The 19,024-nt window shown below is 39.2% G+C and overlaps 1 protein-coding gene across 5 annotated transcripts in view; it reads right to left on the reverse strand.

The window, feature by feature from the left end:
* The window catches only part of HDAC9 (histone deacetylase 9), a 518,734-nt gene that overhangs the window by 134,232 nt on the left and 365,478 nt on the right, over positions 1-19,024 (reverse strand). For all 5 annotated transcript variants that reach the window (XM_087946939.1, XM_087946936.1, XM_087946937.1 and 2 more), the window contains 2 exons: positions 18,525-18,658; positions 12,871-12,991 (listed from right to left, as the gene is read on the reverse strand). In XM_087946939.1, coding sequence (XP_087803065.1) covers positions 12,871-12,991; positions 18,525-18,658 — 255 coding nt within the window. The remainder of the gene's footprint in view (positions 1-12,870; positions 12,992-18,524; positions 18,659-19,024) is intronic.

Raw genomic sequence — 19,024 nt, forward strand, 5'->3', positions numbered from 1 at the left:
TTCTAATGATTTTTGGCATTGAATTTACCCTTTTTGCAGCTACCACATACCAAATCAGTATTTTAATTTACCATTATGACCCAAAGCTCTTTTTTCTGGTTTGACTAGGTATAGCACAGATATGATCAGCAAACCACAAGCAAACCTTTTGGGTCAACTCCAACCATGTAACATAGCTTCCTGAAGATTATAGACAGTTTTCAAGTATGACATATGAAACAAATGAGTTTTTGTACCCCCAAATTATTCTTGGAATGGATAAAGCAGACATTTTTGAACTGTATGCATCTTAACCCTCATAGTTTTGCACAAATCATCCCTTCACTGAAGAAAAATATATATATATTCCTAGTAATTCCAGGAATCCATCAATGCTAATTTAGATTAAGGGCCAAACTCTCTAAATGTAGTAGGGAGTTGGGGTGGGGAAATCATATGATTTATATGTGAATAATAAATTATGTTTAATAATTCTCACATTCCTAATGTCATTTCATTAATACCCTTTCCATATAATTGCTGAATCTACCATCTATGTCTCCATCTATATCACTAATTTATTTTCTGAGATATACTGGTACTTTTGATTGTTTTATCCATACAATCTCATTAGGGATGGCCCCTTATTTAAAATAGTAGATACATTTATTTGTGGGATAAACCAAGTTTTTCATGTCGTTATTTTTGATCAACTCAGTTCTCAGGAAACTGTTTCTAATCCTTCTTCAGAATTTTCAAATCAATGCTCATGACAGTTTATTGAACTGAAGCATATATTAATAATTTTATTTTGGCTTATTATTGCTACTTCCGAAATTCCATGGTAGTTAGAAAACTTACTTTTTACTACAAGAACTTGATGGAATTTATATTAATTATTTATATAATATCTGAAATTATAAACTTTGAACTCTATCCTGATAAACAGTTCTTTTAAATAATACAAAACACTTCACATGATCTTCAGTTGAGATTAGTACAGGTACAAAAACAGAATGCTTCATGCATATTGAGCAGCTCACAGAATGATGAATAAGAGTTAATTACAATTACTTTTTTACAAGAGATGCAAATCTCATGCAGAACACAGAACATATGCACATATGAACTCAAAGTGTCCTGTTGCTGCCACAATCACTTATTGCTCTGATTAATCAGTGTGAGTTAAGTATACCAAACTAGTATATATAGTTTGCTTTATATGGTTTGTGTATTTTTTAAGGTTTGCATGGGAAGGAAGAAGATTTTTGTAAAACAAAGTCAGTATTTCTAGATTATCTGCCTAGCCTTTGAGTTATGCCTATTTAATTTTTAAATGTTATTATAATTATTAATTTGAGGATGCTTTATATTAATACTGTTGAATGCCTGGATTTTTTTGTTATGATAATTCATTTGGGAGAATGAAATAACCTAATGAGTCCACGAAGGTTATTGTTGTGGTGGCCAGAGACTGGACAACATTTAGAAGCAAATTTACACTACATCTGTTGTCTTTTCCCAATTCACAATGCAGAAAATTATGCTACTGATTTTTAGCAATTATGATAAAAGTCCAGAGCATTTTAGGTGTTTGAGACTAAATGTCAAACTTTGGAAGTTTAAGATGTGTGGATTTCAGCTCCCAGCATTTCCCAATAACATGTCAAAGTTGCCAAATTTGAAAAACACTGCAATATTCAATATCTGAACTTTGGCTTACCCATCTTGCCCTGGAATCATTACAAGGACGGGAGGCTGTAAGGTGATGGGTTTACAAATATGTTTTGATTATACCAATCAAAAAGAAAAATATTTAGAAAAGTTGCAAAACAAATAGTACATGAAAATCCCAGTTATTTTACCTTAGTTCAGGAAAACCCAATCTTGTATAAACTCTGATTATCTAGTTATTTCTGTGGTTGGCTTTGGAAAATGCAGTATTTAAAAGCTCAGCCATTCTGATGATACCTCTGCATACTAGTATTTGTATCTGAGAGTGTCCTTGCCTGAAACCTAATAGAAACCAGAAGAGTTTGGAGTTCTTCTAGTGGTTTTCATTACCAAAACTTCAGAGTTATTCGAGTAAGAATAAAAAGTTAAGGAGGCCTTAAAGTTATGATATAATCACACATATTGTGCAGATTCTGAGTATGTCAATTTTGTTTAGCATGAAGCCTGAGCTAATAGCATGAGAGGGGTTGACACATAATTCTAGCATGTATACATTTTGCTATCTTTAGGGATGCTGATTTTTAGAATATTATACTAGCAAAAGGAGCAAAAAGAAAAAGAATGGAAAGTAAGAACTGAGCAAATGTTCTGAATTTCCCTTACTAAAAGAATGGTCTATATTGTCAATTGTTAAAAGAATGATCTGTATTTGTAAATCATCAATCTTAGATGATTTAAATGTGACACACATTATACTAATATGTAGTAATGAATGCATAAATAGTCAAAATGGTAAATTTTTCAGAGTAGTGAAAATTGAAGTTTCTTCCATCGCTTACTAACTTTGCTACCTTTGTTCAGGAAAAGAAAAATCTATTGTTTAGTTAAACTAAACCAACTTTATAAGGATATTGGTTCTGTATTCTGTTGTCGCATTATTGCATTTTGGTTTTGGAATATGAGTGGTTGGCTGATTGGAATATGAAATTGTTGATTTTTTGTTTCACTTTTTCTTTTGTTATAAAGCTTCCCCCTCTTTTTTTCTAGTTACAGTATAAGATTAGGATTACCAGTCCCTTGCACAAAATAATAATTTGGAATTATGACACTGTTCCTGTCTTGTAGCATTAAGAGGAAGTTTTAACTGCTAGTGCAAAATAAAGTCCTGTATATGTTTTACAAAAGCTTTCTTAAAACATAGACACATGCCTATGCCACTCACAATTGCATAAGCATTACACATACAAAAACATAAAATCTGGCCTCTTTGTTCAAGTACAATTGTGATTGCCTAGGAAACATCTACAGCAAGCATACGCTTCCTGATTCAAATTTCTGCAGCATCCAAGAAAAGCAAATCTCTCAAATCCATTAGAGATAACAGACAATCAGAGTTGGAAGGGACCTTGTAGGTCATCTGGTCGAACCCCCCGCCCAAGCGGGAGACCCTACACTATTTCTGACAAATAGCAGTCCAATCTCTTCTTGAAAGTCTCAAGTGATGAAACTCCCACAACTTCCGAGGGCAAGCTGTTCCATTGGTTGATTGTTCTCACTGTCAGAAAGTTTCTCCTTATTTCCAGGTTAAATCTCTCCTTGTTCAGTTTCCATCCATTATTCCTTGTCTGGCCTACAGGTGCTTTAGAAAATAGCTTGACCCCTTCCTCCCTGTGGCAGCCCTTCAAATATCGGAAGACCACTATCATGTCTCCCCTGGTCCTTCTCTTTGCTGGACTAGCCAAGCCCAGTTCCTGCAACCGTTCATTGTATGTTTTAGCCTCCAGTCCCCTAATCATCCTGGTTGCTCTTCTCAGTACTTTTTCTTGAGTCTCAAATCTTTTTTATAATGTGGTGAACTAAACTGATGCAGTACTCTAGGTGTGGTCTTACTAAGGCTTTATAAAGTGGTATTAGTACTTCCCTTGATCTTGATTGTATCCCTCTGTTAATACAACTTAGGATTGCACTAGCTTTTTTGGCTGCTGCTGCACACTGCTGGCTCATTGGTTTTCCACTAAGACTCCAAGATCCCTCTCACAGTTACTGCTATTGAGCGTGGTTTCACCCAGTCTATATGTGTACTTTTGGTTTTTCTTGCCTAAGTGTAGGACTTTACTTTTCTCTACATTGAATTTCATTTTGTTAGAAACGGCCCAGTGTTCTGGTCTGTCAAGATCCATCTGGATCTTGAGCCTATCTTCTTGGGTGTTAGCTATTCCTGCCAGCTTAGTATCATCCACAAATTTGGAAAGTTCCCTTGTATTCCCTCATCTAAGTTGTTAATGAAGATATTGAAGATTGCTGGGCCTAAGACGGAACCTTGTGGCACTCCACTGCTTACTTCCCTCCATGTAGACTTAGACCCATTAAGGACTACTCATTGAGTACAGTTTGCCAGCCAGTTGCAAGTCCATCTAGTGGTGGTGCTATCTATTCCCCTTTTTTCTAGCTTACTGAGAAGTAGGTTGTGGTCTACTTTGTCGAATGCCTTGCTGAAATCTAAATATATTATGTCCACAGTATTTTGCTGGTCTACTAATTTAGTCACTATGTTGAAGAATGAAATAAGATTGGTTTGGCATGATCTGTTCTTAACAAACAGCTGACTGCTAGTTATTACTTTACTTGTTTCTAGATGTTGGCAGATTTGTTTTTTTATTATCTTTTCCAGTATTTTCCCGGGTATTGATGTTAGGCTGATTGGTTTATAGTTTCCTGGGTCTGTTTCCCCCCCCCTTTTTTGAAGATGGGAACCACATCAGCTCTTTTCCAGTCCTCTAGTACAGGGGTCCCCAACCACCAGTCCGCGGACCGGTACCGGTCCGTGGAACAAGTCCTACTGGGCCGCTGGTTTGCTGGGCGCCGCCATCTTTTTTGACGAAAAGTGCTTCCGGTGAGCTTTTCTGGGTAGAAAGTTCACCGGAAGCACTTTTCATCAAAAAGATGGCGGCGTAGCGCTTCGGTGAGCTTTTCCGGGAGAAAGCCATTTCTACCTGGAAAAGCTCATCGAGCGCGATGCCGCCATCTTTTTGATGAAAAAGTGCTTCCGGTGAGGTCACCAGAAGCACTTTTTCATCAAAAAGATGGCGGCGCCCAGCTGATGCCGGTACCGGGCTGCGGCATAAAAAGGTTGGGGATCACTGCTTTAGTAGTTCCCCGGTGCTCCAGGATTTTTGAAAGATATGGTGCAGTGGTTCTGAGATGACCTCTGCCAGCTCCTTTAAAACTCTGGGATGTAATCCATCAGGCCCCGTGATTTGTTTTCATCAAGATCAGACAGGTGTTCTCTTACTATTTTTTTTTTGCTTATTTTAACTTTTATTTTTGGTCTGTCTTTTACAGTTATGTTTTTGGTGGGTTAAGCTATAGTTTCTTTTTGTGTGAAGACGGATTCAAAGAATGAGTTAAGCAGTTCTGCTTTCTCTGTTGCCTGTTACTTCCTTGCCGTCTTCTCTTTTTAGTGGACCGACTGTTTCCTTGATTTTTTTCTTGTTATTTATATGTTGGAAGAAACTTTTTAAATTATCTTTGACTTTTGTTGCAAGTCTTCGTTCGTTCTGAGCCTTTGCTAGCCTGACTTCATCTTTGCAGATTCTGGCTATCTGCCGATGTTCTGCCTTAGCTGTATGCCCTTCTTTCCATTTTTTATACTTGTCCATTTTTTCTTTCAATTTGCCAGATAAATCTTTGTGCAGCCATGTTGGTTTCTTCTTGGATTTCTTGTTTTTCTTTCTCAGTAGTATTGTGCTGGTCTGGGCTTCTATGATCATAGAGTTTCCCAAGATTCTTGAGTTGTTTTCCCCTTTAGGATTTTCATCCATGGAATCTTTCCCAAGTTCTCTCTGAGTTTATTGAAATCAGCTCTTTTAAAATCCAAGACTCTGGTGTCATTATGTTCTATTGCTTGTGTTTGTGTTATGTTGAATTCTCGTATGACATGGTCACTCTCACCCAAGGTTCCTGCAGTTTCAATTCCCTCTATCACTTCTTCTCTGTTTGTAAATTATGTCCAATATGGCTGTCCCTCTAGTTTCACCCTCTACCTTTTGGACAACAAAGTTGTCAGCATTACTGTTCCGAACTAGCAGGCTCGTAAGCCTGCAAACCTGATTGGTCCATCCACAACAGGCTCGTAATCCTGCATACTTGATTGGTCCGTAAACAGCGGATCATGATTGGTCATTCCGGGCTGATCCGATTGGCTAGTTAACGGGCTGCCGCGATTGGACACTCCAAGCGCGGCAAGCTTAAATCATTGTCATTGGATGCTTTGACAACAGCCAGCTCTATAAAAGGAGCTGCTCTGCCAGGCTTATTTCGCTCTGTTCTGAAGTCACTAATAAAGAGTTGGAGTCATTATTCGATGTCTCGTCTCCGTTATTACGCCCATCCTCCAGAATACAACACTGGCGACGAGGATGGGATGCAGAGACGATAGAGCTGACTGAGCACTTGCAGAATATTGACAGAGCACGTGGCTGAAGCGCACAGATATCGGCAGAATGGCCAGTAGCGCTATACCACCCGCCCCGTTTGACCCAGCCAGCAAAGATTGGGACTCGTATATGGACAGGTTTCAAATGTTCCTGGAATCTAATAATCTGAAGGATGCTACACCTAGCAAGAAACGTGCAGTTTTCTTAACGCATTGCGGACCCGCCGTTTTCAGAATGGCAAAGGCACTTGCAAAACCAGCTGAAGTCAAAACAATGGACTGGGATACCCTTGCTCCCATCCTTCGGGCCCATTACGCTCCAGCAGTTCCAACCCTCATTAGAAGACACAAATTTTATCAGAGGGACCAACGCGAAGGTGAGAATGTCGGGGACTTTGTAGCTGACCTAAGGAATTTGGGTGGACTATGTGGCTTCGTAAATCTAGAAGAAGCCATGAGAGATCGGATTGTCCTAGGTCTAAGAGACCCCACTATCCAAAGCAAAATTATGGCAAAGGGAGACATCACCCTCGCAGATGCCATAGCAGATGCCACTGCAGCGGAAGCTACCCGCAAGTCAGCAGCCCGAATGCGCCGAGCGAATGGGGCAAACTGCCAACTCACCAGCGACACAGCAATATCCTCAGAGAGACACACAACAGCCGCCCACCATGAAGACATCGAGTCCTCATCGGATAATGAGGAGGAAGAAGTCAACAGACTCAGGTCAGAGAGCGAGCAGCGAGACCAGCGGGGTCGTAAATCCAATTTCCAATGCGCCGGATGCGGGAAAACCATGATCAGACTGCAGGTTCTTAGACGCCATCTGTCGTTCCTGTGATAAAAGGGGCCACATTGCTAAAGTGTGTAGGAACAAACGAGGATCCAGCCCCAAGAGGAAAGAAAATAGTTTCCGGCAAGCATCAGGCACCCCACCAACAAACCGGGACCGCCCAAACAACCAGTGGAGCCAGTACAACAAAAACCGAATGTTTGCTGGCGCAACCAGACGGGAAGAGGCACATCAGACCATCACCATCGGCTACGCTTCATCATTGGATGCAAGAAAAATCCGGGTAAAGGTCGGCATTGAAAATCGGCCGTGCATCATGGAAGTCGACTCTGGGTCTTCCCTATCCATGGTCTCCTGGAAAACCCTCAAGCAGCTGATCCCTGACATCCGTCGCCAGGATCTCAGCACTCAGAGAATTATATTAAAGGACTACCAGGGCAATCGAATCCCAGTTGCTGGTTCCAGTCACGTCCAGGTCTCATTTAAGGACCACACTGCAATACTACCTCTCACCATCGTTGACAGAGACCGGCCCAGCTTATTGGGGTTGCAGTGGTTCGCGCCATTAGGAATCGAAATGGCAGGCATCAACCAGACTGTAGACGAAGACTGGGAGGCGGCCCTCGTCCAGGACTTTCAAGAAGTCTTCACTGAGCAATTAGGCAAGTACAAAGGGTCCCCCATCTCATTTAATCTCTGCCCTGATATCGCACCCATTCGCCTAAAGCGACGCCGAGTTCCCTTTGCTCTCAAACCAAAAATTGATGAGCAATTGGACAAATTAATAGCACAAGGCATGTTAGAACCCATCGACCACGCCCAATGGGAGACCCCAATTGTAACCCCCATAAAACCTGACGGATCCTTGAGAATCTGTGGGGATTACAAGGCCACCCTAAACCACGCGTTACAGCAGAGCGCCTATCCAGTGCCCATGGTTCAACACCTTCTTCACTCGCTTGGGGGCGGAAAGGTATTCGCGAAGCTTGACCTGGCCCAAGCGTATCAACAGCTGCCAGTAGATGCAGAAACTGCAGAAGCCCAAACCATAGTCACGCACAGGGGTGCGTTCAAATGTAATAGACTCCAGTTCGGAGTAAGCGTAGCACCTGGCATTTTTCAAAGCTTGATGGAAAGGTTGCTGCAGGGCATAAAAGGGGTTGTGCCCTACTTCGATGATGTATTGATAGCCGCCCCTACAAGAAGTCAGTTAGAAAAATGCCTGAGAACTGTCCTACAAAGGTTCAAAGACGCAGGCCTCAAGGTTAAGAAGGAAAAGTGCCAGTTATGCACTGAGAGGGTTGAATTTCTTGGTTACCTTCTTGACAAACAGGGAATTCACCCTACTGAAAAGAAATTGTCTGCCATTAAAAATGCCCCAAGACCAAAGAACAAAACAGACCTCCAAGCCTTCCTGGGACTCATTAACTTTTATAACATCTTCCTACCCCAGAAGGCAACTGTTGCTGAACCCCTGCATAGGCTCCTCGACAAGAAGGCTTCCTGGTTTTGGGGACGTCGAGAGGAGCAGGCTTTCCAACAAGTAAAAGACCTTTTAACATCAGATGCAGTGTTAATCCAATATAACGAGACACTACCATTGACTGTGACTTGTGACGCCTCACCTTTTGGGGTAGGAGCTATCCTGAGCCACGTCCTACCAAACGGTACAAAGGCGCCTATTGCATTCTTTTCAAGAACTTTGTCTAAAACTGAGAGAAACTATAGTCACTTAGATAAAGAAGCCCTCGCTATTGTATATGCTATTAAAAGGTTCCACGAATACGTGTATGGAAGATCCTTTTCCATAATCACAGATCACAAGCCATTGCTTGGCATTTTGGCAGGGGACAAACCAACTCCCCACATTCTATCGCCAAGGATGACACGATGGTCGGAGTTCTTAGCCGCCTATGACTACCAGTTGAGACATCGACCAGGGAAAACCATTCCCCATGCTGACGCTTTAAGCCGTTCTCCACTATCTGAGTTCCTAGACGACCCGGCTCCCACACTATCCACACTACAAATCGAGATGCTTCCCTCACCTCCACTAACTGCACAAGATATCGCATTGGAAACAAAAAAGGACTCTTGTTTGGCACGGGTCCTCAGCTGGGTGGAGAGGGGATGGCCAGAAATCGAACCCAATGACACTTTTAAACCCTTCTAGAACAGACATACAGAACTTTTCTCCCAAAAAGGGTGCGTGTTGTGGGGAGACCGAGTAGTCATTCCAGAAAAACTACAAAAGAAAGTCCTAAAATTGCTACATGATGGACACCCGGGCATCGTACGAATGAAAGCACTGGCAAGGAGCTACGCCTGGTGGCCAGGTATGGACAGACAAATTGAAGCCTGGGTTGCCACCTGTAGCAAATGCCAAGAAACACGTTCGGCCCCACCAAAAGCACCACCAACGGAATGGGAAACGCCCAGGGGTCCATGGTCCCACATCCACATCGATTTTGCGGGACCTACAAAAGGACATACTTTCCTGATAACAGTAGACGCCTACTCGAACTGGCTCGAGGTTAACAAGATGAAGACTACCACCACAGAAGCGATCATCAAAAAATTGAACAGACTGTTTGCAACGCACGGGTTACCAGATGTCTTGGTTTCCGACAATGGCCCGCAATTTACCGCCTTGGCATTTGAACAATACCTAGCAGACCAGGGAATACGCCACGCCTTGACATCACCTGCTCACCCGGCGGCCAATGGCAGGGCTGAACGAATGGTTCAGTTCACCAAAAAAACTTTACACAAAATGGAACAAGAAAACATCCACGACAAAGTCACCAGGATGCTCCTCCTCCACCATATTACACCAAACAGCACCACAAACAAAAGCCCAGCCGAACTCCTGATGGGTAGAAAACTCAGATCGCATCTAGACCGCCTACACCCTGCATACACCCCGGAAAAGCCCCTGGGTTCCAGCAGCAAACACCGCACATTTAAAGTAGGAGACCCCGTATTCGCAAAGAACTTTACAGTTGACCCATTGTGTATCCCTACCAAAATAACACAAATTACGGGGCCCCGCTCCTACCGATTAGAAACCACAGATGGGAGACTGTGGAAACGCCACATCGACCAGCTGCACTCAAGGTTGACCACAACCCCCATCACAAACCCCGAACTCGAAACAGAGGGGGAAGGGAAACCGAGGGTTTTGAAAATGAACTAACACCTGGTTCAGTAAACACAACCCCACAACCAGTACAGCAAAGCCCAGCATATTTACCAGCTGAAGAAGAACCGTGGCAGATGGTCATCTCTCCAGGTAACAGCAGCCGAACAGGGTCAGCGATTCCAGAGAACCCAGACGACAGGAATGAAGGAAGCGTTGAAGGTATCCCCGAATCACCTCCAAGGATACCCAGCGTAGAAGCCAGATCACCTCTACAGCCAAGCCCAGCAAGCAGTCCATCAAAACCAGAATCCGAGCAAAAACATTTTGAACAACGCAAATCAGGTAGACAGCTGCGAAGACCTGCCTACCTGCGCGAATACATCACCCCAACCCTGAGACGGAACCTAGAGGGGAGGGGTGTTCCGAACTAGCAGACTGCAAACCTGATTGGTCCATCCACAGCAGGCTCGTAATCCTGCATACTTGATTGGTCCGTAAACAGCGGGTCGTGATTGGTCGTTCCGGGCTGATCCGATTGGCTAGTTAACGGGCTGCCATGATTGGACACTCCAAGCGCGGCAAGCTTAAATCATTGTCATTGGACGCTTTGACAGCAGCCAGCTTTATAAAAGGAGCTGCTGCTGCCAGGCTTATTTCGCTCTGTTCTGAAGTCACTAATAAAGAGTTGGAGTCACTATTCGATGTCTCGTCTCCGTTATTACGCCCATCCTCCAGAATACAACAATTACAATGTAGTGTCAAACTCAAACAGAGTCACAAGTCCCTGTGAAAAAGTTGGATGGTTTCCTATTAGGAAGAGAGCATAAGATAGTTGGCCAATTTTTTTTAATGAAAGAGTTACACTAACATGAGCTGTCTTGTACCCTCATTAGATTCATTCCTGGTTTTCATTGTTCACAAGACAAATTCTCACTCGTTGTTTTTTATTATTGTATTGTTCTAAGATTCAGGCTACAGATCTTAACTCTAGATGTTAATTATCTAGGCCTCCTGCATAAAAATTAATTTATTTTGGGTTTGGATCCAGATATTTTCTCTTTATCTTTTGGACTAGGTAGCATCTATTTATGGCCAGACTTTTCTTTCTGAAATATATTATTATACATTCACCAAAATTACAATTATTTTTCCTCTTAATGCTTTATACATACTTAATGTTCTATAAATACAGCATGTGATTGTGGAAATAGGAGGAGAAGAAGGAAGAGTAGTTTTCCTTCCCATTTATAATTTTAAAAAGCCATAATAAATGGATTGTGAGAACCAGTTTGTCTTAGTGGTTAAAGCACCAGGCTAGAAAACAGGAGAATGAGTTTCATGTCTTAGACTTCAGGTTCAGATGACAAACCGATCAGTCAATCCAGTTGCAACCAATGGATTGCAATTTGGGTGAGCTGAAAAAAACAGACCCTGTACTTGCAGAAGAGGCAAGGAAGAAATATAAAATGGATTCCCGTATAATTTCATAAATGTAACTTAACCTTAGCATGAATTTTTAACAGAAATTCATTTTTTCTCTCCCTGCAATAACAAAGACTGAATCAAAATCTCAACATTTTGAAGAGAATGTGTGCTATAAACAACCACAGCTTTTGGCAGAATTTCTGGGGGAGAAAAATTGATTATGATTTTATTACACATTATGTGCACCCACATTAGATCACCTATTACTGCAGACCCAGTAAGACACCAGACTTTGTGATACCTTCTGCTCTATCTGCTTTCTTGTATCTTTTGTTGGCCCCACAATCTCAAGAATAGAATATGATTATAAATATACGCTTCAGACAAAGCTGTGAAATATATTCAAATTCAGCAATTTTCCTGAAAAGATCAATAAATAAACAGTCTATTATTTTCCAATTGTTTGTACACCTCAGTAGATTAATATATCTTCAAGTCATGGCAGACTTTGCAGGATCACATTATTATGAAAAATGTTCCAATTCAATACACCATGTATCTTTATGTAAAGGTAAAGGTCTTAGAGAAAATGTTTTCCATTTTCCCCATAAAGACAATCCATGCATATTGGACAAAAATCTAGGACCTGCCCTATCAAGCACATTGTGAAATGTCCTGATTCCAGCAAAAACTCATAAGAAGGAAAACAAAGACAGGAATGGATCCTTTCTTCAAAGCATATTTATCAGGGGCTAAATCCCACTGAATTATTGAAGCACCCTTGTGAAAAGGGATGTGCATTCATTATCACAACTGTTACCATCTGAATGATTCAGCAAGGCTTTTCCAAATGCTGATCCCTACATAGGTGAAGGAACCATCTGAACCCTGCTTCAGCCAGTGAAAGATGTTGATTCATATAAATTCATATTTCAAAACAGTGTCTGTACAACACAGCAGGGACTCAAGATCCATTGCTATGTGTAGTGGGATCCAGATGGTACTCATGATTTTAAAATATCTGTCTTACCCCTTGAAGTTGTTCTGCCTTCTAGGACTGTTCAAGTAAAAGAGGCTGAAAACTATCCCTTAAGGATATGGGTCATGAGTCCATTCCTTTTCTGACTTACTCACCAAAATATAATTCTTTATACCCCAAAGGTTAATAACCAGATGATCATAAAAGCAGAATTAGATCTCTATGGCTGATTTTGAGCCAGTGCCTTTCCCTAATCTATACTGGCTCTCTCTGCAACATTCTCCTTCCACAATGAATTTCATCTGGAAAAAGTGTTTTGTTTTGGATTGGGGGGTGGGGGGCGGGTGTTACATCGCTTGCCAAGTATTTTAAACTGACACCAGCTATGACTAATGACGAGGCTGGAATGTGCTGTTCTCAGTAGAATAGAGCCCTTTACAGACCTAGGATTTTCCTGGGGTCCAGCTTCTGTCTGTTCAGGGGACTGGTGCCATAGAGCAGTGAATGATGTTCGGAGTGAACCAGCTGTATTTCTTCCAAACTGGCTTTTCGACCTCGAATCCGCTGAAAGAGAGCAGCAGAGCTCTATAATATTCCACTGATAACATACAGGGGAGGGGAAAGAAAGGAAATCCAAAATAACATTGAATAGGATTAATCATGGGCAGTAATAATTGCATCATATAGGAATGCGACACTGATATTTAATAGGATACTAGACAGCAAAAACATGATTTTTTTCCCCCCTTTCTCTCTTAAATAAATGGACTGATGTCATGTTAAAATAACATAGCACTTTGTATGACAGAAATAAATGCCCGTATCTTTTTTTTCTTTTTACCCTCCTCCATTCAACCCTTCATGAAGGCTACAGTAAATGTGACATAATCCATGCAGTAAATGATTTCACAGGGGTGAGAGGACGGTGATCCAGAACAAGACAGCAAGAAAGGGAAAAAGACAAAAGCTCCCAACATTTCCGATGGACTACCCATGGATCTGATGTCCATCTCTCTCTCTCTCTCTCTCTCTCTCTCTCTCTCTCTCTCTCTCTCTCTCTCTCTCTCTCTCTCTCTGTGTGTGTGTGTGTGTGTGTGTGTGTGTCAGCCCAACACCAGTACTTTTTAAAATTATATTTGGGTTTAACAGAATCTTTGTTTTGCAAAAAGATGATTATATTTTATAATATAGCACAGAGTACAAAATCCCAAAACTTGACCTTTGATTTCTCTTTAATTTTGTGAATTAGTCAGGTAGAATTTAATTTAGCAGGGACATGAATTCCCATACAATTATTTGCTAGTAGGATACTTCTGAATTTCTTTCAATTCTCTGGGAAATATTTTGAGTTGATTGTGTTTTGAAATGATAGAGAATTATTTTGCATCACATTTTTGTTTTCATTGCATTATAGCTACTTTGGCTCTTCAAACTTTTTACTCTGAAAGAGCCCAAAGGAAATTTTCCTTAGGAGTTACCTGTATTTAAATAATATGAAACCATAGAAACTGCCGATCACTGGAAAGATGATGATACAAGGGAAGGCATGACACAACCCTTGGCTTTTCCATAATTAAGGTAAGCAAAAGAACACCACACCCCATTCATGAGAATCCCACCACAACTTCTTCTTTGCTTTAGGGGAAAAAAGAATCAAAAGTGATTTATTTTCCATCAGATTGAAGCATAGTAAAAAGAAAAGGGAAAAAAAAGAACAGAGAAGAATTTTTTGGCAAGCACAAAACAAAACAAAACAATCCCCACTGGTCATGAATCACAAAGAAATGAGAATAGATTTAAGTGCCAAGATAGTCATTCAAGAATGGATATGAGGAAAAATAGCAGCTAAGTGAGAAAGTAAGTTGCCCAAAAGGTGGATGGGGAGACATTTAACCACAGTGGTTTTTAAAGAAGAAATGAACAGCATTGTTCAAAACATGATGTTAGAACCATTACACGGAAGATTGGCTCAAAGTATGGACCCAAAGTGCCTTTGAATCATTAAGACTTTGCGATGCCTCCTTACCCTCAACTGTATTTCTACACTTCACCATCTTCAGAGGCAGAACAGAGTTTATTGATAAATAACTGGCAGACCAAAATAAATGGCTATTGAGCAAGAAATACTGCTTTTTTCCTGCATCTACTACTGAAAAAAAATCACAACCTGTTTTAATCCCAGTTTTTGTGACTAAATATAGTTTTTCTCTCTTTTTAATGCCTCTGCTTTAATTTCATATGTCTGCTTTTTTTTAAAAAAAACCAAAACTTAAATATTTTTAATTTTGATGGCAGCAGTAAATATCTAGCCTTGTCCTGCTATTGACACTATTTCATACAAGTCTTCTAAAGGGGAGCATTCTCCAAGGATACACAAACTCTTTCATAGTGCTACTGTTGTTTAAAATAAAGAAACTTTACAAAGATTTGTACAGCAGGAATGTAATTGCGTTTTTGTGTTTAGGACTACACTGTACTTGTGAGTGGCATGTCGAAGGCCACATTCCCAAAAGTAGGTGGAGCCCAATCAAAGAAATTATTAAGACTAGGACAAAAACTGGACTGTGTTTAATTTAATTACAATTTTAATTTAATTAATTAAACAGCGCTAACATGATTTATCCCTACGTATTCAACAATTCTTCTATCCCATTTTAAAAAATTCTGCAAGGAGTTGCAGGGATACTGTTATTCATTTGCTTGGTTAGATTTTAAGGCTGCCCAGAATAACTGAGTGACTTAGTATTAAAAACAGAAAAACAAGAAAGAGAAAAACTGAAGTGACACCAACATTCATATAATACTCCAGCCTCTGCCACACACACAGCTGACAGAACTCCAGATTTACCCATTGTATGAAAAATAGCAAACTTTATGAAAATTTACATAATATCATCAGGGTTTGCATGTACCTTGGGAAGAGGAATACTCTTCCAGAAGAAAGGCACCACTACAGAGTAGGCATATTTCCCAAATGCCACTAGAAGCAACTGTTAAGAGACCTAAAGCATATTGACTCATTCAGTTTTACCGGATGGGCATAAACCATGGATGATAGTAGGTCCCTCAAATAACTGGCACTATGCCTTTAGAGTAGATAACTAGCACACTGAATTGCACCCAGAACTAATTTGGGGTTTGGAAGTGCAATTTAAGTTCTCTGTTTTATTGTCTTCCATTATTACAATGCTCACTTTCAAAAGGCTGGTAAACATCAATGGAATTCACACGATGGAATTCATATCAAACTAATATAGACTAACAAAAGATTTAATTGCACAGGATTCTGATCTCCAATTTCTTCATCATTCCTAATCCTGCAACTGAATTTACAGCCAAGGAAAACTGAGACGTAGTTGCATAAAATCAACAACATTCTGTTACTTTGGACAATATATTTAATAACTTTCTCCAGGGATTATTTTTTATAAAAACACCTTGTTATTTATATATCAGGTGATTGATAACATTATTTCATTTGCCTAAAACATATTTACATTTTCTTGCGGGAAGGGGAAAAGGATGTGGTGTTATATAAATGTTTTTCCTGGAATGTGTTGTAGATGACTGCATAGCATATAAATGAAGAAACCCCAGGTGGCTAGGACCATGGAAGACCCTTTTCCTTCCAAAGCGACTTGCACATTTCACAGAAAAGCTAATTAAAATGCTTAAGAGGGAGATTTTAGTCATGTAGCAGAGTATCTATTAATTCAGAAGTTCAGAAAACCATAAATTTCACTATATCTTTCCTATTAAAAGGACAAAAGATGAGGAAAGGGCCAAATGGGAGTAGGTTTTTTTTTTCTCCTATTTTACTATAACATTAAAATGTCTTTTCTGCCTCACTTTTCTAATTTCTTCTATTTGTATACTTTGTTCACTTAATTTTTTATGTCATTTATTAATCTTAAATGGACTGATTAATATATAATATCTATCTATCTAATCAGTATATTAATATTCTCAACAGATTTATGTATCATATTTATTATGAGCTACAAACATTTCTAGAAATTATATCCCTAGTTATTATAGCGATTTCATTCTTTCTTTACTTCTTTTTGTATCCAAGCAATAAAACATTCTCTTTCATGAACAAAGCTGTTGGCTGTTGACACACTAATATTAATAAAAAGCAACACTTAAGTTCAGAACAAGTTGTCGCTTTAACAGTGGCCCTCAGTCACTTACTCTGGACTCTGGCAGATGAATAAAAATATAAAGAGGCCTTACCAAACAAGTCTCTATCAATAAAATAATTTTAACTTTTACAAATAAAAATAACTTATAGAAATTTAACTGCAAGGAGTTCAGTATTCTAAATATTGGCTTACTTATCCAGGATCTATCCCACTATTAAGTTGCAGCCAGTAAAATTTCCTATGGTAATAATTGTAAATGATCATTATAATAGTAGAATGATTGAGTCAAAAGAGCATTGAAGTATTTTTGATCAACAAAAATTGTACTATGATGAAAGCAACATTCTTAAGATCATTTAACAAGCCAATTTAGTGTAGTTGTTAAGAAATCAGCCTGGAGACCACGGGTTCTAATCACACATACAGCCAGCTGGGGACCCAGAGCAGTCACTCTTTCTCAACTTAGGAAGAAGACAATGGCAAATCACTTCTGAAGAAAATCTTGCAAAACAACAACAACAACAACTAAACTTGACTGCAGGAAATACGACTTCAGCAACAGAGTGGTCAATGTCTGGAATACTCTACCTGACTCTGTGGTTTCTTCCCCAAACCCCAAAAACTTTAACCTTAGACTGTCTACTATTGACCTCAACCCCTTCCTAAGAGGCCTGCAGGGGGCGTGCATAAGCGCACCAATCGTGCCTACCGCCTCTGTCCTATTGTTTCTTTTTATTTTTCTTATAAGTATCTATCTCATGTATTCAAAACTATGTTTATTATTATACCTGTATCTTGTAAGTGATTGACAAATCAAATAAATACTAAAAAAAATAAAATACTTATCCAGGCAGCTGCAGTATCAACACTGAATTCAAGGAATATATATACATAAGATGCTTTAAGGTTCTTATATTCTCTAATTAATGAGTCAGAAGACAATCAAGTTAGCATCTGCCTAAATAATTATTTCATCCATTATAGAAATGTCTAGCTAATCTAACATAGCTACTGTATGTTGAAACTCAACAGTATTGCCTTGCTAGAATAAATTACAAACAGAAGATAAACTTAATCTATTTAAAATGTACAATTTTTAGTAATCTTTTTTTTTAAAGAAACTAAAACTAAAAATCATGTATATTACTTAAGACTCACAATGCCTGTTTGCACAACATACTTAATTGGGCCACAAATTTTATGTGTGTATGTATTGCTGTATGCATATATTAGGGGATCATGTTATATGAGCTAATTGTTTATGCTGCACAAATACTCCTTTGTATTGACCCACAGAGTTGCTTATTTTAAGGCATAATAAAGTTCTTTGGATGCTAATGCATCCATGTGGTCTGAAGTGCTTGGATTTCACTTTGGGATTGTTTAAACTCAGGTACCACATTTGAAATCTCAAAATTTCTTGTATACTCAAAAAGCCTAGAATTTGGTTGTGACTAAAGAAGAAAATTATTAAATGCACTCCAAGAAATCATATTAACTATATATAGTTACTTTAATAAAATTCAAAGCGTAAAAAAGTGAAATTTAGATTTTGCCCATGCTGTGTCCAGCTTTTTGTCATACCCCACCTATTGTCCTACCCCACCTAAACCATTTAATCTGTTTATGAAAGGTAATCTGAACTATCAATATTCCTCTTTGTGAAAGTACTTATTTGTAATTTGTATTTCTACATATAAAAAGGAGGAAGGATTTTGATCGTCCAATTGTGGTTGACATCTTGAGGGATTTATTTTTGCATTATATCCATGTGGTCATTAAAAATAATAAACTCTCAAAACTCTTTATGAGATATGATGCATATTTTAGATTCTATAGCATAATTTATCCTGATGTGAAAGGAACATTCCTGAGGTCATCCAGCTGGTACTTATATAGGAACAGAAATCACATTAAAATTTTCATATTTAATATAGTTGTATAGACATTACCTCACATTTGTTTAACAGCCCACATTCTTGCAGCCTTGACCAAATGCTTTGTATTCTTCCAGCATGCTCAGGGTGATTGGTATAATTGCCGCACAAACACTGGTGCTTCAACATTAGTGTGTCATATGCAACACCTGCAAAATAAACATAATAGGATCAACTTACCAACAATTTTACTCTGGTAAGGAAAGTACAACAACTAGGATGCTCATTGAAATAGAATTGGATATGTGATTGGGATGATCAGAAGATGCCAAACTGCACAAAGACTATTTTGTAGAGATGGGGTTGTCTTTTTATGGATAAGTGTACTTTCCTCACTTACAATGTATATTCGACATTTACACTATAGTGCTAAATTTAGGTTCATGCAATATATAGGCAAAGAAAGTGAATGAAATGACAGGTAGCTTAATTTAGGCATTAGGATCAGCAATGAGTTACATGAAGTTGCATTATGTGAAACCACAACTTAATTTATAACCTGATTTCCTTTGTTT

This window comes from Notechis scutatus, chromosome Z, assembly GCF_049901735.1.
Source record: "Notechis scutatus isolate UNSWTSFEM ecotype Mainland chromosome Z, rNotScu1.2, whole genome shotgun sequence".
In the NCBI taxonomy this organism is placed as follows: domain Eukaryota; kingdom Metazoa; phylum Chordata; class Lepidosauria; order Squamata; family Elapidae; genus Notechis; species Notechis scutatus.